The 21,150-nt window shown below is 43.3% G+C and overlaps 2 protein-coding genes across 2 annotated transcripts in view; both read right to left on the bottom strand.

The window, feature by feature from the left end:
• Positions 1–10,157, bottom strand: part of SLC12A3 (solute carrier family 12 member 3) — a gene marked incomplete at its 5' end in the record, with an annotated part of 40,775 nt that extends 30,618 nt beyond the window's left edge. Inside the window, 6 exon segments of the mRNA XM_083370667.1 lie at positions 55–194; positions 2,154–2,249; positions 2,402–2,477; positions 8,937–9,083; positions 9,764–10,120; positions 10,122–10,157. Coding sequence (XP_083226793.1) covers positions 55–194; positions 2,154–2,249; positions 2,402–2,477; positions 8,937–9,083; positions 9,764–10,120; positions 10,122–10,157 — 852 coding nt within the window.
• Positions 10,158–19,760: 9,603 nt separating this feature from the next.
• Positions 19,761–21,150, bottom strand: part of NUP93 (nucleoporin 93) — a 115,177-nt gene continuing 113,787 nt past the window's right edge. Inside the window, exon 19 of the mRNA XM_083370250.1 lies at positions 19,761–20,012. Within this exon, the coding sequence (XP_083226376.1) occupies positions 19,902–20,012 (111 nt within the window). The 3' untranslated portion in view covers positions 19,761–19,901. The remainder of the gene's footprint in view (positions 20,013–21,150) is intronic.

Genomic DNA, 21,150 nt, shown 5'->3' with positions numbered 1-21,150 from the left:
CATCTGCCCATGCTTCCGTTCCCACCGGTTCCTCTCACTGTGGTCCCATCATACCTGCAAAAGGTCCCGCACTGTTTCTGCAAAGCCCACGGTATGCATGGCCACGGCCACGGCGTTGGCAAAAGCGAAGATGAGACCAATGGAGCCCCCCAACTCTGGCCCAAGGCTTCTCGAGATGAGGAAGTAAGTCCCCCCTAAGAGATGGGAACAGTGCAATCAGCACAGTCACTTTTCCAATTTATTTATTTAGTGTGTGGCATCTATGGAGGCCGTGTAATCTCCCGATCTGCAAGACCAAAGTTCTTGCCCTCTGGAACATCTTATCCCCTAAGGTGAGTTTGGCTCCCACTCTCCTGATGTTTCGCAAGAGCCTTAAGATCTGGCTCTGCCAGATGGCCTGGAGGCTCAATGGGGGTAGCTTCTTCACAATGGAGATGGTTGAGTAATTAAAATTTAATCTCACCTCTCCACCCCTTACCCTGATTTGTCTGGCACCCTCCTTTCCCCATCTGTTGTCACCAGTTCCCTCAATGGAAGAATGGCTGCTAAAAGGTGATGGAGTTAGCAGAGAGGACGAAGCTGACTGTTTTAAATAACAGAACAGCAGAGTTGGAAGGGACCTTGGAGGCCTTCTAGTCCAACCCCCTGCTCAAGCAGGCGACCCTATACCAGGGGTAGGCCACCTTGGCTCTTTTATGACTCGTGGACTTCAACTCCCAGAATTCCTAAGCCAGCCATGCTGAGGGGAAAGGGAGAGGTTTCCAAGCTGAGCCATGCTGGCTCAGGAATTCTGGGAGTTGAAGTCCACAAGTCATGAAGGGGCCAAAGGTTCCCCCATGCTGGCTTAGGAATTCTGGGACTTGAAGTCCACGAGTCATAAAAGAGCCAAGGTGGCTTACCCCTTGCCCTACACCAATCTGGACAAATGGCTGTCCAATTATTTTCTTGGAAACCTCCAGTGATGGAGCACCCACAACGTCTGGAGGCAAGCCATTCCACTGATTTATTGTTCGGTCAGGAAATCTCTCCTTATTTCTAGGCTGGATCTCTCTTTAATAAGCTTATAATAAACTCAAGAACAGAACAGCACAGTTGGAAGGAACTTTGGAGGTCTTCAACCCCCTGCTCAAGAGACCCTATGCCAGCAGCATAGTGGACCAGGGACCGGTTCCGTGGAGAAAGGTTTTTCCATGGACCAGAGAGGGCCTGGCTTTATGTGCTGCCTGCATCTCACAGATGGGGCTTCGCTTGTCTGCACGGCCTGGTTGCTGGCATGCCATGGACCGGTTCTGGTCCACGTACCGAGGTTTGGGGACCTGTGCCCTATTCCATTCTGAATGTTCCGTCACTGGAGGATTTTAAGAAGAGCCTATATCTAGTGTTGTTTCTGCTTGGAAACCACTACTGGATTGTTATTGTTATTGTTATTGTTATTGTTATTGTTATTGTTATTGTTATTATTATTTGCTCAAACCTGAACAAATGAAATTGTGATTTATGTTTTGATAATTAGAATGATTTTATTATTATTATTATTACTATTATTATAGAAATGGCTTAAAATGTTGTGAAATGTAAGGCAAAAAGTTGAGGTTGTGAATTTTTTTAGTCAGAAGTTACTACTTTTTTCCTCTCTTTTCCTGAGTTCTCTTAACTTTTCTTTATTTTTATCTTATAAAGGTAAAGGTTCCCCCACACATGCGTGCTAGTCGTTTCCGACTCTAGGGGCCGGTGCTCATCTCCATTTCAAAGCCGAAGAGCCAGCACTTGTCCGAGGACGTCTCCGTGGTCATGTGGCTGGCATGACTAGACACCAAAGGCGCACGGAGCGCTGTTACCTTCCCACTGTAGTGGTCCCTATTTTTCTACTTGCATTTTTACGTGCTTTCGAACTGCTAGGTTGGCAGAAGCTGGGACGAGTAACAGGCACTCACCCTGTTACGCAGCACTCGGGATTCGACCGGCCAAACTGCCGACCATCTGATCGACAAGCTCAGCGTCCTAACCCACTGAGCCACTGCTTTATCTTATAATGAAACTTAATAAAAAAATCTATATTAAAAAAGAGAGGTGTAATTCAAACATCTGGGAGTATATTCTATGCACACCCCCGATGGTTTTGCTTGCTCTTTGGCTGTTGAGTAAATTGCTACCTGATTTGACTTTCCCATTGGTGGAGATGGCAGAAATGGATAATCCTGTGATGGTGGTGACGGTCACAGACATTAGAATGATCACCCAAGTCAGGGCTGCAAAATGAAAAGAAGTTATTTCAGTTACCAGCTGAGGTTCTTCTTAGGCAGGAGTCCCCAAACTTCACAAATTTAAAATGCGTGGACTTCACCTCCCAGAATTCCCCAGCCAGCCACGCCTAGCAGGAAATGAATTTGATGGGACTTACCGATGCCTGCTTGTGCGGTGATCCAAGGGAGCCGGAGATACAGGATCACTCCCCAGATGTTAAGCATGCAACGAATCTGAAAGGCAGAAAGCAGCAACCAGTAATTGGGAAGGAACCACGGAGTTCGCTTGTGCCTCTCTCCGGATCTATTTTGTGGTTTTCCCTCTCTTTTTGGAAAATTTTTTTTTTTAATTAAATTTATTATTTAAAAACATTGGACACAGTACCAGCGAGCTGACAAACCTTTTTGTCTACAATGTTTAAATATATATATATATACATGTATATATGTACATCAAAAATACACTTAAATACACTTAGATTACAAATCGGTGAAATACCACAATATTTAAAACAGTGAGCTAGTCTGTAAAACCTAATAGAGACCTTTCTTTTTATCCATCCAAAGATACAATTTGTTCCAAATTCTATAATAGTCTGATTGATCTTTATTCTTTAATTCCAAAGTTAATCTGTCCATTTCAGCGCAATCCCAAATTTTCCTAATAACCTCTTTTTGTCCTGGGATCTCATTCTTTTTCCATTTTTGCGCAAATGATATTCTAGCTGCTGTGATAATATGGATCGTTAAGTATAGCACATCTTTAGGATATTTCTCTTTCGTGATTCCCAACAAGAAAAGTTCTGGACTAAACTCCAGATCTTGTTTCAATATTTCTTTCAGCCAAATCCAAATCATTCTCCAAAATTTTTGTGTTTTACTGCAAGACCACCACGTGTGGAAGTATGTGCCTATCTCTTCAGAACACTTCCAACATTTGGGAGATACTGTTATGTACATTTTTGCTAAGCGGGCTGGGGGGAGATGCCATCGGTAAAACATTTTAAATAAATTTTCTTTATACGATGAGGCCAGTGTTATCCTTTTATTCCTATCCCAAATTGTTTGCCAAGTATCTAGGTCGATGTTATGTCCTAAATTGTTAGCCCAGATCAACATAGGGTCTTTCACTTGCTCTTCAAACAGCTTATATCCCAAAAGTAATTTATAAAAATTCCTTATTTGTTTAGAGTCCGGTCCCAATAATATTTTGTCCAATGCTGTTTCAGAGGTATATATCCCCCATTCATTTTTATCCTTCCTAAATCTCGATTGGATTTGTAAGTAGGCCCACCAATCGAGTTTTATACCTTGTAATTCTAGTTCATTCCTAAGTTTCAATTCCCCCTCCTCATTCAGAATATCCTTGTATGAGATTATGTTACCCAAATCAAACAGATTTGGGTAAACTATCGCTTCAAGGGTGGATAGCCAGACCGGTATTTTGGTGTAATTGTGAGATCTAATTTTTTTCCAAGTATTGAATAGCGCTTGCCTGATCCGGTGTCTTTGAAAATGCGAGAAAAGACCTTGTTTCTCCGTCCATAGGAAAGCATGCCAGCCATATTGCAAATCGTGACCCTCTAAAGTTAATAGTCTTCTATTTCTCAAGATTACCCATTCTCTAATCCAGCTCAGGGCCGCGGCGTGGTAATATAATTCCCAGTCTGGCAATCCAAAACCCCCATTTTCCTTCGTGTCTTGTAAATATTTCAATTTAATTCTTGGTTTTTTCCCCTGCCAAATAAAATTTAGTGATAATTTATCCAAATTTCGAAAAAATTTAGAGTCGAGTTGAATTGGGATATTCTGAAACAGAAACAGGATTTTAGGCAGAATATTCATCTTAATGACAGCGATTCTTCCCAATAATGAGAGTTTTAGGTTTCCCCATCTTTCCAGGTCACCTTTTATTTGATTCACTACACTATCATAATTATCCTTTTTGAGTGAAGTGCATCTAGCCGTAATGTTAATCCCTAAATATTTTATTTTCTTGACTATTTCTATATCCGTGATTTCGGCCAGATTACCTTTTTGTTTATTGGTCATATTTTTAACAATCATCTTGGTCTTATTTCTATTTATTCGCAGTCCGGCAACCTCACCATATTTAGATAATTCTTCCAATAGCTTTGGTCCCGTCTGACATGGATCCTCCATAATAAAAACTAGATCGTCCGCGAAAGCTTGCAATTTAAAGGTTTCCTTTTTAATGGTTAATCCTTTTATCTTTGGGTCGTTTCTTATAGTTCTCGTTAATACTTCAAGAGTCAATATAAACAGCAACGGTGATAAGGGGCAGCCTTGCCGTGTTCCCTTTTGAATTTGAAACTTGCTAGATGCTTCCCCATTAATAATTATTTTTGCTTCCTGATTGTCATAAATTGCCCTAATTATATTTATAAATTTTTCACCCATATTCATAAAGCTAAGCTGTTGGCACAAAAAAGACCATTTAACATTGTCAAATGCCTTTTGGGCGTCTAAGAAAAGTAATGCCATCTGTTGTTCGCTATGTAATTCATAGTACTCCAATGTATCTAATATTATTCTAATGTTGTGCTTAGTGTGTCTCTTAGCGAGAAAACCATTTTGATCTGCATGTATGAAATCATTCAGAAATCGTTTCAATCGTTCCGCTATAATTGATGTAAATATCTTGTAGTCCGAGTTAAGAAGTGATATGGGTCTGTAATTTTGGATTAATGTATGGTCTGTGTTATCTTTCGGAATAAGGGTTATGTTTGCCTCTAGCCAAGATTTAGGCGTCCTTGCGCCTTCTAATACTGCGTTAAATACCTCCACTAGGGGTTGAGCTAGGATATTTTGTAATTCTTTATAAATCTCTGATGGAAGACCGTCGGGTCCCGATGCTTTATTATTCTTTTGTGCATTAATAGCTTTTATCACCTCAGATAGTCGAATTTCCTCGTTTAACATATTTCTGGTATCTTCTGTGACCTTAGGTAGTTTGGCTCTTTGAAAATATTCCTCCATTTTCTCCACACTTGCCTGGCTATCTTCTTTATATAAACGTTCATAAAATTCCTGGGCTATAATTTTTTTTTTTTCCTCCTGGTGGAATATTCTCCCTTCCTCATCTCGTAGTTCGTGAATCCAGTTTTTCCCCTTTTGTTTTCCCAATTTGTATGCGAGCCACCGGCCCGGTTTATTTGCATTTTCAAAAAAATTTTGTTTCGTGTTTCTCAATTGTTGTGCCAATTTCTCTTTGTCTAGAATGTTAAGTTTGTGTTTAATCAGATCCATAGATTGCTTGATATTCTCTTTTTGTGGATCTTGTTGGAGTGTAACTTCTAAGCTCTTATATTCCTCTTCTAATCTTTCCCGTTGTTGTCTTTTCCCCTTATTTTTATATACCATATATGCCCTCGCTACCCCTCTCATCACAGCCTTAGCTGTATCCCAATTGTTTTGTACTGAGGTGTCTATAGCTTTATTTTCCTTAAAGAAAAAACTTAGTTCTCTCTCCATCTTAGATTTGAATTCGTCTTCTTTTAAAATTGCTCTTTGAAGCGTCCATCTGGATATTTTTTTGGAACCTTTCCAGATAAGTTTAATAGGATTGTGATCTGCCCAAGTACCTGTCGCTATATGTACCTCGTCTATTTCTGAACTAATTTCTTTCGTCATCCATACCATGTCTATTCTAGACCATGAGTTATGTCGGTTGGAGTAATATGTATATTGTCTAGCCTTACGATTTCTTTCCCTCCAGACATCTTGGATATTTAGTTCCTCAGCCAAGTTAAGAAAAGATCTCGGTAGAGTTCTTCTCTTCTTTTTCCTAAGCGTCTTTCCCATATAATCCAAATTTATATCTAGGATAGCATTAAAATCTCCTATTAAACAAATCTCCTCATAATCAATGCTACATATCTTATTGTGAAGTGTTTTGAAAAATTGTTCTTGGTTATGGTTTGGGGCATATATCTCTACCATCATGACCTTCCTGTGATTTATTATAACCTCGACTATCAGTATTCTACCCTCTTTATCGTTATAAATTAGTTTTGCAGTCAATTTTGGGTTTACATATAGTGCCACTCCTCTCTTTTTCTTGTGTCGGTCTAAGGAAACGAATAGGTTCCCTATTCTTGGTTGTACTAACAAATATTTTTGTTGTTCCTTTATATGGACTTCTTGTATTGCCACGATATCCAATTGTTGGTGAATAAGCCTATTAAAAAATTTCCGCCTTTTCACTGGCGAATTCAATCCATTAATATTCACAGACATAATACTACACTCACCTCCCTTCATCTTACTTATTTCTGGTTTTTGTGGATCTCGTGATTCGGGGCTCTCTCTCTTCCTTGTCTCTAGTTCCATGTTTCTCTGTTAACTCACCGGATTTGTTCCTTCTATCCTCTGTAGCTAAGATCTTCCCATCCATTGCCACACGTATTGTATCTCTTTCTCTTACCTCCCTTCCATCTTGATCTTCTAAATCTACTTCCTCTTGGCTATGGAAGTGGCGTTTGTAAAAATCTTCTGCCTTCTCTATCGTGTCCAGTCTATGCCTTCTATCCTGCCACGTAACAAGAATACCCTCTGGAGTTAGCCATCTAAAGTTTACATTTTCTCTTATTAGTTTGGATGTTAAGAATTGATAGCCGCGTCTCAGATCCCTCATCCTTTTAGGTATCTGTTTAAGGATGGTGATTGGTTGGCCCCGAAATTCTAATGGTTCCTCTCTAGATCTATGCAGAAGCTCATCCCGAATTGATTTTTTAACTAACCTTACATGTACTTCTTTTGGGAGGTTGTGCCTTCTCGCATAATTAGTTTGGACCCTGTATGTTTCATCAATTTCCGCCAGCATTTCCTCCTTCCCTACACCGAGTGCCTTTGCCATCAGTTCTGCCATCATGACCAACAGATCTTCCCCTCTTTTTTCTTGAACGTTCTGGAAGCGTAGATAATGAGCAGCCTTTTCTGCTTCCAGAAAAATGACTGTTGTTTCTAATTCCTTATTAGCCTGAAGGAGTGTTTCATTTAAATCATCTACTCTCTTTTCCTCTTTTTCCATTCTAGCTTCCATATCTTGAAGTCTTTGTTCATTTTTGACTAATTGCTGTTGAATCCCTTCAAATTTATCATCTATCGCTTGGATTTTCCCCTTTAATTCACCAGTGTCGTTTCTTATTTGGCCTATTTCTCTCTTCATCTCCTCGTGGTTTTTGGCCATTGCCTCGTGTAGGTTTTGCAAAAGGGCATGTAAATCTTTAAAGGAATTCGAGTTAGATCTTTCCCTTTGCAGCATATCCTCTATAGATTTCTGATTGGAGGGACTTGAGGACATCCCCTGTCCCTGTGCTGCTGCCTTTTTGCCAGCGCTAGGCTTAGTTGCTCCCGAGATACTTGTCATGTTTCCCCAATTTTAACAGCGTTTTATCAATGTATAATACCCTGAGTCTTATATAAACCTTTTAACTCTATGACAAAAGATATATAAAACAGTTACCACCAGATACTTATTACCAACTAAGCAATTTATATAATAAAATTCTATAGTATGAATATAATCAAAGTCACGTTCTTCTTCTTTTTCCCCCCCCCCCCCGTTTCCGGCGCAGAAATTGGCACCTTTTCCGTCTTCCTCTGCTGTCAAAGACCAGTAGGTGTCCCACTAAACAAACCTCCAGTTACTAAATTGCTATATCAAATGGCCGCCCGTGACAAGTAGAGTAGAATTTCAAAAGTTTCAAAAGTTCACAAATTCAAAATTTACCAGGATAGACCAGACTAGACCAAGCTGATCGCTTTCCACGCCCGACAATCCAGAGTTCAGTCTCTAAGGCTCCAAAGCTCAGACTTTGACTTGTTGTAGCTTTTCTCCAGCTAGAATACAGTCATATAGTCTTCGGCTTTCTTTCCCTTGCTGTTTTTGCCAAACGCCTCCCTCAAGACTTCTATCGCCGCTTATTCCCTCTCCGTGAGGCTCCCACTTCGAACCAGTACCTCTTTCACAAGCGCTTCCTATTTAATATTCGGATACACTCTCCGTCAGCTCCGCTCTACCGTTGTCCCACTGCTTACGTGCTAGCTCCGTCCCTCTGTCAGATCTTCATGTCGGCCATTACTGGCCTCCTTCTCCCCGGTTCGCTCGCATCAGACTTTCTCCGGATCTTCAACACGAACTGCCGCTCATGAAGGTTCTCCGGGCTGCCTGCAACTTCGGATGTCCCTACAGGACCTCCTGAAGCTCCGAAAAGCCCCCGCGAACACTGGGTGAGAGCTTGTGCGAGGAGAGAGCTCCGTTCACACAGCCGCCCGCTCTGACAGTTGGCTCCGCCCCCCTCTTTTTGGAAAATTATTGCCGTGCAAATATTCTTAACATTTATACAAATTAACCCAATAATTCTCCACTATCTTGTCATGTGTCTTTGGTTGTTTGGGTACTTAAGATCCATTCCTGCAGCAGGAGGTTTAGGGCTTTAAGAAATGGAGATGTTGTGGCCTTGGAGATTTAAGCCTAAATCTGTACCCCTGCTTTAGGACTGTTAAAATTATATAATGAGAATCAGCAAGACTGCTGATCAGTACGTGCACATGTTGTCCTTTGGAGGAGACCAAGCTGGTCCAGAGTGGTGGAAACAATAGCCCAAAATTTTGAGACTGTTGGAAAGCATCCTGTGAGTTTTAGCCAGGTCTGTGAAAGCTACTCACCATCACCCCTTTGACCCACCCAAATCGGACGGGCTCTCCTTGATTCTTCTCTTTCTCCTTAGCAGCCTCTTCTTCCGCCACTCCTTCCGAGAAGCTGTGGCTTCTGTGGGCTTCGTATCTCGGGGGATACCGGTGGCTATTTTCTTGCTGGAAAAACATACGGACAGAGAGAATGGGGAAGGATGTTAGGTTGATAGGACTTTGGAGAACGTGAGGGTGTCAAGCATCAGGAACAACAGGAAAATTATCCCAGGGTTTCTCCCTTGGAGGACTTCACTCTGAAACAGAAAGAGCATGAGAGAAGGCTCAGGAGACGACTGAAGATTGGTAGCTTCAGTTTTAGGAAGGCAACGGCCAAGCAGAGCTTCCACGGGGCCAAGCAGAGCTTCCACGGGGAAGAGACGACAGCAGCAGCCGAGATTGTAAAAGATATCCAAGAAGGGGAGGGGAGGGGAGGGAAGAGAAGGGAAGGCAGAAGAAAGGGAGGGAAGGATGAAGAAGGGGAGGGAAGGAGAGGATAAAGTAGGGGAGGGAAGGATGAAGGAGAGGAGATGAAGAAAGAAAAGGATGAAGAACAGAAGGGAAAAGAAGGGGAACGAAGGGAAGAGGAGGAGAGGAGAGGAGAGGGAAGGGAAGGGAAGGGAAGGGGAAGGAAGGGAAGAGAAGGAAAAGAGGAGAGGGGAGGGGAGGGGAGGGGAGGGGAGGGGAGGAGAGGAGAGGAGAGGAGAGGAGAGGGGAGGGGAGGGGAGGGGGAGGGGAGGGGAAGGGGAAGGGGAAGGGGAAGAGAGGGGAGGAGAGGATGAAGGCTCTGGATTATTGGAATATACCTTAAGAAAGGAGTGCAGGTCTGCAAGTGTTGGTCTTGGCTTCTTAATTTCACTAGAGATCTTGGTGTTGGCATAGTTTTCATAGTTGGGCACAACATCCACGGTGTTATAGCCAAAGGTCTGCATGTAGAAGGTGCTGCTATGGGTACAGTGGCTGCTTTGGGCGATGTCGTAGGGAGCAGCACCCGTTGGGCTGTAGTGGTTGGTGCCACCGCCCTCAGGGCCGATCAGGGTGCTAATGGTGAAGCGGCCATTCAGACATCCTTGGTCTTCTCGTTCGCTCCCGGGCAGCTCCGCCATCTCATGCCCTCCCCTCTTCATCTCGACTCCCCCTGAAATCAGAGGTCCCAGGGTAGTGTGCAGGTTGGGGTCTGCAACGCCGTGGGTCAGACATGTGGGCTTTTTATAACCTATGAAACCAGAAAAAGCTGGCATGAAATAATGGTTCGAGAGACTCCCGAGCTCGTGGCTGAAAATAGCAGCCTGGAGGAATATCACACTCACCAATTCCAGTTCTAGATCAGGACGGTGATAACAGATTTGGTATTAAGCCCTAAGGGAAAAAGCCGACAAAAAACCCCCCACCTCAATCGAAGGCTGAAATAAGGCTTCTGCTGCGATTCATTTTGTTCGGGGACATTAAGTTTCCCTTATTTTCTAATTAGGATCAGACAATATCTGGGAAGGAACCAGGGCACAGCTCCATGGATTATTTTATGAGAACGAGTCTAATGTGCTTCTGACCTTCCCTAAACCATATTTGTTTAGGAAACTTAGGATACAAGCAGTCCTTGACTTACGACCAGAAGGGAGCCCCAAATTTCCATTGCTAAGCAAGACAGTTGATAAGTGAATTTTGCCCCATTGTACGACCTGTCTTGCCACAGTTGTTAAGTGAATCACTGCGGCTGGGAAGTTAGTAACAGGGCTGTTAAGGGGAATCTGGCTTCCCCACGGACTTTGCTTGTCAGAGGGTTGCAAAAGATGATCCAACAACCCAGGGACACTGCAACCGTTATAAGTACATGCCAGTTGCCAAGCAATCTGAACTTGGATCATGTGATCACAAGGATGCTGCAGCGATCGTGAGAAAAATGGCCATAAGCCAGTTTTTCCAGTGGCATTGTAACTTTGAACTGTCACTAAATGAATCAAGAATTACCTGTAGTAAAGAAAGTCATTGAAAGTCTATGGAAGCTCTCAAGTCCTCCAGGTCAAGGTTGTCCCAAAGGTGCTTTTTCAGGAGGCAACTGGGCTTTTGGCTTTTTCTTTGAAGACGTTTTGCTTCTCATCCTAGAAGCTTCTTCAGCTTCAAAAGAAAACCAGAACGTCCAGTGGCCTCTTGAAAAAGCACCTTTGGGAAAGTCATTGATAGCTAAAGGTGCATGCGTACATAAAGTCAAAAGCATCGGTGCCTGTCGGAATGATCTGTTTTTCCATATTAATATCTTCCCTTTCCAATAATCAGTCACCATTGCATTCGAATAAAAAATTATTCTCACTGTTACCTCTTCTCATCCGTATACGATATCTGAGTTCAGGCCAACAGGCTGTGGAGGATATAGTTCCTGAAGGATGAAAATGCAGAAACAGAGTTTTCAAGATTTTATATCATCACTAAGAGGACATTAGTGATCCAAATCCAGGAGGGAAGCTAAACAAGGTCAGGCCGGAAAAGCAGTGGAGATGTGACATCTCCGGCAACTTCAAAAGGCTATAGGGCAGATGGAAAAGGCCAATAAAATACTCAGAAGGAAGTCAACTCCCAACAACTTCCAGCTTGTTGTCCATAAAAGGAGATGAGTATCAAAAGGACAAGAAGCAACGGATGGAAGATCATTAGAGGGATCCAACTTAGAACTAAGGAGAAATTTCCTGACAGTGAGGACAATTCAAGGTGCTGGTGATGACCTATAAAGCCTTAAATGGCTTGGGTCCGGGATATCTGAGGGAACACCTGCTGCCAGCATCAAGTTCCCTTCGTCCAGTGCGCTCCCACAGGGAGGGTCTTCTCAGGGTGCCGCCGGTAAGGAGACTACAACCTTCAGTGCCTTTGCTATCAGCCAGCTAATTCTCCAGCTAGGTCTTCCAGAGAGAAAGCAGTTTTTTACGTGCTAGATATACAAGTAGTTCTCCACTTGTGTCCAGTCACTTAGTAATTGTTTGAAGTTAAGACGCATCTCCCAAGAGCAACTTATGACCTGGTTTTGAAATTCCTATGGCCACCTGCCACCTGATCACATTTTGGATGCTTGGCGACCAGACCACATTTACAGCCCTTTGGATATAATGGGTTCACTTGATGACTGCAGCACTTAAGGACTGCAAAAAAAAAAAAAACGGTTGTAAAGTCAGGCACGGTCACATGGTGACCTGCTTAACAACCAGCACGACTTAAAACTGTGATTCCAGACTCCAGATTCCAGTCAGGCTGCTGCAATACTAAAAGAAAAGGGGCAATCTGATTCTTGCAACCCTATTCTGCCGAGGAGCCTGCATCTAAAGTTCTGAAAATAGTTCTGGCTACATTTCCAGAAGAAAATTAACAAGTGACAATAGTGATGGGTGTTAAGACATCTGAGTAGGCAATCTACGTGGCCAGGCTGAAGGAACTGAAGACGTTCACTCTGGAGAAAAGTGGACCATGAGAAGACATGAGAGGCAGTTTGGTCTAGTCGTGGTTAAGGCACCAGTCTGAAAAGAGGGTGACTGTGACTTCTAGTCCCACCTTAGCCATGAAGGCCAGCTGGGTGACTTTGGGTCAATCACCAGGAGGCAGTGAGTTCTAGTCCCACCTTAGCCACGAAAGCCAGCTGGTTGACTTTGGGTCAATCACCAGGAGGCAGTGAGTTCTAGTCCCACCTTAGCCACGAAAGCCAGTTGGGTGACTTTGGGTCAATCAGTAGGAGGCAGTGAGTTCTAGTCCCACCTTAGCCATGAAGGCCGGCTGGGTGACTTTGGGTCAATCACCAGGAGACAGTGAGTTCTAGTCCCATCTTAGCCAGGAAAGCCGGTTGGATGACTTTGGGTCAATCACCAGGAGACAGTGAGTTCTAGTCTGGTTCTAGTCTGGGCTTAGCAATGAAAGCCAGCTGAGTTTCTTCGGGCCAGTCCCTATCAGCCCAACCTACCTCACAGGCTTGTGTCCTGGGCGAAACTAGGAGGAAGATGTGTTGAATATGTTCACGTGCCTTGAGTAATTTCTAAGAATAAAGGCGGGATGCCCGTACATAAATGAGGGCTGTAGGGAAAAGCTCAGGAACTCTTTTTCTGTAACTATAGCAACCAAAATCAGAAATAATGGACATGAGGTTTTTCTTCTTTCTACATGAGGAAATTCCTCCCAATGGCAGGATTTGTCTAATGGTGGAATGGTCTATCTTTGGAGGTAGGAAAAAAAGAGAGGCAAGATCAGACTTTCAGCATGAACTGAAATCAAATTAAGCTAAAATCAAATCAGTTTTGCCAGACCACAAACACATGGCCATTTGTCTTTCTCTGGCTGATGGGGGGTGGGCACATTTAGAGTTCTTGCCACTCAGGAAAAAAGCTGAGATGGAAAGAAAACCTGTTAGAAAGTCAAGAGTATGCTTTGGTCCTCCCAACCTTTGTCCCAGAAAAGCACTGAGCTGTAGCTGCTGACACAGAAATATTCAAAGTTTAGGGATGCTAAGAGATTCTTGAAAATCAGTTAGAGTATCTGGGGGCTGACAATTGATCTGTCTCTTTCTTAAACCCTTTCGATTTAGGAAAAAGAAAACCATGGAAAGGCTTTTAAAGGTTTATTAAATTTGACTATCTTCTAACGTAAGAAAGTCAAAGTGGGAACAGAAAGCCTGCAAGGAATTTTTGCAAGAAGAGATTGGAGGTTGGAGACCCAGCAAAATGGCGGCACAGCAACTTGAAGGAGTTATCCAACACCTTCCCGACCGCCTCTCCCTTTGAAGACCCTTTGCTTTTGAAACCCAAATGCCACAGAACCCCAGTTAAAATATTCAAAGGTAGCCTATACCAGGGATCCCCAATCCCCGGTCCATGGAGCAGTAGCGGGCCATGGCTTGCCAGCAACCGGTCCGCACAAACAAGCAAAGCCCCATCTGTGAGATGCAGGCAGCACACAAAATCACACACTCTCCGGTCCGTGGAAAAACCTCTCTCCACAGAACCGGTCCCTGGTGCCCAAAAGGTTGGGGTTCTCTGGCCTATACCATGATTACGATCAGGAGTGTCCACAGGGTAGGTTAAAAGAAGTCAGAGTGGGCGACTCTGATGTACAAATGAAACTCCACCTTTTTTGGTGGAGGGGGGTGTTTTAGGATGGTAATGTGTATTTTGCATATGTTGTATTGTGATTTGGATGTTGCATCTTTTTCTGGATCTGCCTTGTGTCTTTTGGCCTTTTTTTGTATGTGGCACAGAAACTCAAAAACATTCTCTTCAGGTCAGCAAACCACTTAACTCTCTGTCTTTGTATATACTGTAGTTTAAAGATTGGTTCTATTCCAATACTTTCTCTTATGATCTCATATTTTATTTTATCCTTTCTGGCCACTCCAGCAGCAGTGGAAAACTTAAAAAGACTTAATTTTGGCTTAATGTACCTCATAAGATCCAGGTTTGACTCACACTCTGTATCTTTAGCTCCTTGGATGACTTTGGGCAAGTCCACTCATCCTAAGCCAGAGGTCCCCAACCTTTTGGGCACCAGGGAGTGGGACGGGTTCCGTGGAGGGAGGTTTTTCCGCAGACCGGAGGGCACGTGGTTTCGTGTACTGCCTGTATCTCACAGATGGGGCTTTGCTTGTTTGCGTGGACCGGTTGCTGGCAAGCCATGGCCCGGTACTGGTCCACAGACCAGGGGTTGGGGACCCCTGTCCTAAGCAATCTCACAAAATTGTGGGGAGGATAACATGGAGAGTCCCATTGACCCTGGAGGGATGGCTATAAATGTCATCGTACAAATATTGGCTCACAGCTGAAAAACCTGCTAGAATAACTACTTCCGATATTCAAAATGCTGCATTGGGCTGATTGCTGCCGGGTAGCTGGTGATTTGCCAAGTCACTTAGCAACATTCAAGCTTAGACAGATAACGAGCTGGAAAGAGCATTTTCACCGGCTAATGCAAAACCTAGCCAGTTTTCTGCTGGACTGTAAAAGGTGACTGGGTGAGCACACAGTAATTTAAGATTTATTTTTAGCCACTGCATTGTAGTGAGTTTGGGTTTTTGTTTGGAATCTTTGGCTCCAAATACTGCTACTGAGGGCGCAGTTCTCTTCTCCTCTTCAAATCGGGGGGGGGGGGGGGGAACGGGACAAAAAACCCTTGATCTTCCTCTAAAAATTAAGAACTTCAAATTCTAACCATTCTGGAGGTTGTCCAGTTGATTAAAGCTATTCCAGATGTGCGAATTATAGCCAGTTTTTTTCTCTCTCCAGAGCATATTGTTGGCAGCCAAAAAAAAAAAAAAGCCAATGGATCATTAAACGAATTAGCCCAGATGTCTATAGAGATTTTCAGTCATCCGATCACGGTTGTCCCAGAGGGATTCTCTTAAAAGGCAACTGGACTTTGTTTTTCCTTGAAGACATTTCGCTTCTCATCCAAGCTGGATGAGAAAACAAGTGGGGGGGGGGGGGAAAGCTGTTACTTTTTGAAAAAGTACCTTTGGGACAGAATTAGTGCAAAATTTTCACTCAAGACTCAAATGGCCAGAATCAAATTATCCTACTTTGGGCATACTATGCAAAGACCCAACTTTTTAGAGAAGGCTCTAATGCTGGGAAAGGTGGATGAACTGTTACAGAGGTCTTGAAGGCACCATTGGAAGATCTGAAGGACCAGGTTAGAGACAGATCATCATAAAGAGCCTTGGTGGAGCAGTGGGCTAATGCCTCCTTAAGTAACACCAGCTGCCTGCAATTAGTGCAGGTTCGAGTCCCACCAGGCTCCAGGTTGACTCAGCCTTCCATCCTTCCAAGGTAGGTAAAATGAGGACCCAGATTGTTGGGGGCAATAAGCTGACGTTGTAATAATGCCGCTTGGGGTGTGTGTGAAAGCCCTAATAAGCAGGCATATACATAGAATGAAGGCTACTGCTAAGTTTGTAAGCCGCCCTGAGTCTTCGGAGAAGGGCGGGATATAAATGGAATTAAAATAAAATAAAAAATAAATAAAGACAATCTACCTATGTGGCTGCTAAGAATTGATGATTACTTGATGGCATGTAATCAATCGCCTTCCTCTCTCTTCTGTAGCGCTTAGTTCCTTGTACCTCCCACCCCATTCCCGGTTCTCCTTCCCGTGCTTTCCGGATGAGTCCCAACTCAAACCACCTTCAAGGGGAGCTACTTTGCCCATCTGGATCCTGTACCACTATCCTGTTCCAAGCTCCCTTCTTGCAGGCAGTTGAAGAGTTGCAGGGAAGTATGAAAGAGGGGAGAAAAGTGTTCAAAATGAAATTCTGAGAATTGTGGCACGTGTGTGAGTTGATTTGGTTTGGCAACCAAAGGCTGAATGTAATCCGCAGTTTGCTCACTCTGTATTATTCGCCAATTACTACAAAAAACCACAACAAACTAACAAACCAAGGAACTCAACAAAAACCAAAAATATCTAATGGCCGCCCATGCCCTCAACACGAACCCTACATTTGACTGAGATCATACAAAAATAACTGATCAAGCAAGAAGCAGAAGAATTCCTGTAATCTGGCACTCAAATAAAAAAAACAAACGTGCCAACAGAATAATTGTCAGGCTCCAAAAACCAAGAAAGACACATGGTTACTAATAAAGAATTGTCTTTATTATCCCTCATCTTACAGACAGAAATATTGCCAAAGTAAAAGCATCATTAAGGATATAGTCTGAAAACTTCAAGGGAGGAGCTATCTTAACCCTCTTTCTCCCAACCAAACTATCCAAACCAGGGGTAGGCAACTTTGGCCCCTTCATGACTCTTGGACTTCAACTCCCAGAATTCCTGAGCCAGCATGGCTCAGCTTGGAAACCTCTCCCTTTCCCCTCAGCGTGGCTGGCTCAGGAATTCTGGGAGTTGAAGTCCACAAGTCATAAAAGAGCCAAGGTTGCCTATCCCTGATCTAAACCTTGCTATCTCTTGGTCCTCTGGAATGCAGCCCCTCCCTCCTGGGAATCCAGACTACATTCCACCACATCAATAGAACTAGAAATAATTTCAGATGATGAAGGCCGACCAAACAGAACAGAACACACCCAGCCACCGTTCAGCAGCCCCTTACCTAGAAGTCTCCAATCACCTTAGAGAATTCAGATCCACAGATTATAAACAGAACAAGGCAATGCCAACTTCTGGGCCGTGGAAGTGCTGAAACTTTGCCGGAACACGTAGCGGAACCGATGCAGCACTCATGATCTACACTTCAGTGCAGATCCCCCCCTGAAGCTGCACTACCTCAAAAAAAACGTATGCCTAAACAATAATCAGGTTAAGAGTTCTGCCACCCTGGAATAGCAGGAGCAGAAGAGGAATGGAGGGAATTGAGTTTGAGGAACTTAACAAGCAAAAATTGTCATTGACCAATTGTTTGTGTAAAGAAAATGTTGCTTCACCTTCCAAGGGGCTGACGTTAGGCAAACATTGTGAAGAAAACCTCTGCTTTAGGGGTGCAACTTTAGTTAAACATTTTCAGTTAAAATACTTATTCAAACACAGAATGTTTTTTTAGATCACACATACATGGCAGAATAGGAATATCCTTCTAGTTTTGTAGCTTTATTTTTTATGCATGTATTTGCAATTATAAAAACATCACATATCCCATTTCCATTTTCCATGCTAGTTACCAAGCCATCGTCATATACTTCAAAACAACATGGCCTACCACAAAAAATTGTTGAGTTTTTAAGGGAAAAAATGCGTAAGCTTTTTGTCCAAACTCCACTATCATATTCCATAAACCAATCATGCATTTTGAAGATCAGATCTTCAACAATCCTTTAACATAATTTTATCTGGATTGGGATTCTCATTTTTATTGTTTTAGAGATATTTACTTGTTTAGGATTTTAATATTTTAATGCTGTAAGCTGCCCAGAGATGGGCGACAAATAAATTTAATAAACACACAAGCAATCAACGGAACCCCTCCATTTCTTTTTCACCAGTTCCCCACCCCAATTATCTGTGACGTAGAAAACAATCATTTCTGTGGAATTTATTCGGAGTTAGAGATCCTCTGGTTTGGGAGGTATTCTTCTGAATGAAGGGCGAAGCAATGGAGCTTTCTTGACGTTGGATTGTTGTCCATCCGTTCTGCAAAATCTGGACCGATCTAAAGCAGTCGACGTCTTCAGATTCAGAAGAGGAGGGAAGGAAAATCCGTTCCACTTCCAGAGGACTCAGAGGTGACTTCGGAGCGAATCAGCCACATCTCGGTATCGGGTTGTGCAAGTGGTATGATGCAACCCTGGTGTAGTGAAATAGCCGGATAGTAAGACGCACTTTTTGTCGGCCTGATTCACAACACCAGCTGCAGCAACAATACCAGAATGTCAGCCTGGACCTTCTCCGCCGCTTTGAAGAAGTGCTTCTTGAGGTTGTTTCAGGATAAATCACATTAAAAAGAAAATCCACCCTCACCCCAATCAAGCATTTCCCTGGGGTGGTTTCATTTATCAGCTGCACAAGCTCCCTACGCAAAGCTCGATTTCTCTCTTGGGTCTTGGACAAGACACAGCTACTCATGGGGTTGGACTAGAGCAGCGGTCCCCAACCCTTCCAGCTCCGTGGAGTAGCAGCGGCAGTGTGTGGGGGTCGGGTATGGTTTCACGCATGCAACCTCATCCCGACATTCGCATATGCAGCTTTATGTGCTCGCCCATCGCTTCTGCGGTCCAGTTCCCAACGGACCGTGGACTGGAACCGGCCCATACACCGGGGATTGAGTACCCCTAGACTAGAGAACCCCCCACATATGATTCTTGGGGAAACAGCAGAAAGGAACAGATAAACTGGTACCTATCAGATCCTAAAGCCAGCAACCAACAAGTTCATTTCATTTGCACAGATGGCTTACTTTTAACCAGCTATTAATAAAATCCAATAGAAATAAAATACTCAAACTCTCAATATTTAAATTGCCAGATACTCAAAAAAACCAATTTTTGTTTTCAGTCATATTAATATGCCACAACTCACAATCAACATCCCACAATCCAGAGTGGGATGGAGCTCACCAAACGGCTTATTTGACGGTGCGTTGTTGCTGGAGGAGTGGGGGGGGGGAGTAATTTTTTTTATTTGCATTTTTATTGTTTTTTTAATATACCGTGTTTCTATTGTTTGTAAGGCACCTAGAGTCGCTGTGAGTGAGTAGGCGGCTATATAAATTTTCTAAATAAATAAATTCTCCCTTCCCTCCCCCCCAGAATCATACTGAAATTCAACCAACCAACCATGAATAAATCTAGTATAATTTCCCTTCATGTGTTTTTTTAAGGAAGTAAACAGTGGGGGAAATTATACTTCCCCCAAACAGGTTGAAAATTCTGTCTTCTTCATAATGCCAGTCTTATCCAGGTACCCTAGAACTTTTGAGCCATCCAGAGGAAAGATAAATGACCAAAAATTTTAAGAGACTGGTTGCGCCCAATATGCTAAGGCAATAGCTGAATTCCAAACCACACATTAATCCATAAATTACCCATTTCCATGTAGTCCAGAGAGTTGGGACAACCCAGCTATTATGTAGCACTACACTGGGTTGAATTTGACAACCAAGAGTCAACTCTCAATGACCTGGGGGTGGTGGTGGTAGTGCAAAACGGTCACAGGGGGCTATTAATCTTCCGGGGAATAAAACAAGGACATAGTACCTGCTTCTCCTGTGGTCGTAACTTAAAGGATCTTTCTCGTTTCCCCTCCAAAAGAAGAGTTTGGAAAGCAACACAAATAAATGAGAGAACGTAAGAAAACTGTGGAAAGTAAAATAAAAGTATCAATAAAACAAATAGATAAATCCAAAGAAATTTATTGGGGTTGACGGAAACGCATACAAAAAAAAAGAAGAATGAAAATGAAAATGGAGGCCCGTCACCATCACCCTTTCAGTGTGCAACACAAAAGAACCCACTGCCAGCTGGCTTCCCTGCCTAGCTAGTTCATGAGAACCTCCATCTGCACTAGCCGAGCGTTGGTGTCCCCTGACGTTCTGTAGGGGATCATCCCGGCGAACGTGATGAGTGCCCGAGCTTGAGATCGGAGTTGCTAAAGGGGTATCAAAAGAAGAAGAAAAATTAGCCAGGTCTGGAGAGAGAAAGACAGCTTGGGATAGGCTCATTAGAAAAGCACAAAAATCTCATCTTGTGGGAGAAAGAGTGGCAGAACCTGGGGGAGGAGTCAAACGAGGAATCAGCCTAGAATCCCTACATAGCCACGAGTGATTTAAGCCCAACCGCCCTCGAATTCCATTGACCCCAAGCAGGTGTTAACTGTTAGTTGAGAATATTCCTGTGCATAGGCATGAGTACCAATAAACCAGTTTAACCGGACATTCACCTGACTCGTCTGTATTTTAACATCCAACAGGGCTCACATGACAATGGATTTTTTCGAACCGTGTTCCCTTGTGGCTATTTAGTGCTACCGGGACATGCGCTTACGTTTATGCCTTTCTGTCTCTAGAAAATATTTTTCCCCACTAAGTTTTATTCATCCCTCCCTTTTGCTAAAAGCACGCTAGAAAAATAGGATGCTTTCTCCCTATCTTTGCTGAGATGTTCATCTGCAAAACACATTCAAACAAACCTGCCAGAACACGAGTGCTTTCATCAGGAACACTAAATGATGAATTCAAACTCTAGTAGATTGTTTCATCTAAGGTTATAAGATCACTCCTAACTTACACCAATGGCAAGTGCTCAGACTGGTTTGGCTTGTGTCCTTCAGCTTATGTCCCCCAGTTCCAGTAAAGTTCCCCGATAGTCCACAGAATGGCATCCCCTACAGCCGTGGTGGTGAACCTATGGCACGCATGCTACAGGTGGCACGCAGAGCCCTCTCTGTGGGCACGTGCACCATTGCCCCAGTCCTAGGCCTTCAGCTGGGTTTTATAAAACCTTTTCGATTTAGGCCTCTGCCGTGTGCAAAAAAAAAAAAGGTTCAATCAATCAATTTCAACGTCTCGCAGGGAAAAAAAAGATCTCGCAAAGTTGGAATTTATTGAACTTTTTAGTCCCACCCAGTCTGCCGTTACCACCGCAGCCACACCCACCCAATGCGCCATGCCCACCCAATTGCCCATATACTGACCCAACTGGCCACACCCAACCAATGGGCCATGCCCACCTGGCACCCGACGATACATAAGTGGGTTTTGGGTTGCAGTTTGGGTGCTCAGTCTCTA

Source organism: Vipera ursinii (genome assembly GCF_947247035.1).
Source record: "Vipera ursinii genome assembly, chromosome: 10".
Classification (NCBI taxonomy): Eukaryota; Metazoa; Chordata; class Lepidosauria; order Squamata; family Viperidae; genus Vipera; species Vipera ursinii.
This window is presented reverse-complemented; position numbering and strand designations above follow the sequence as displayed.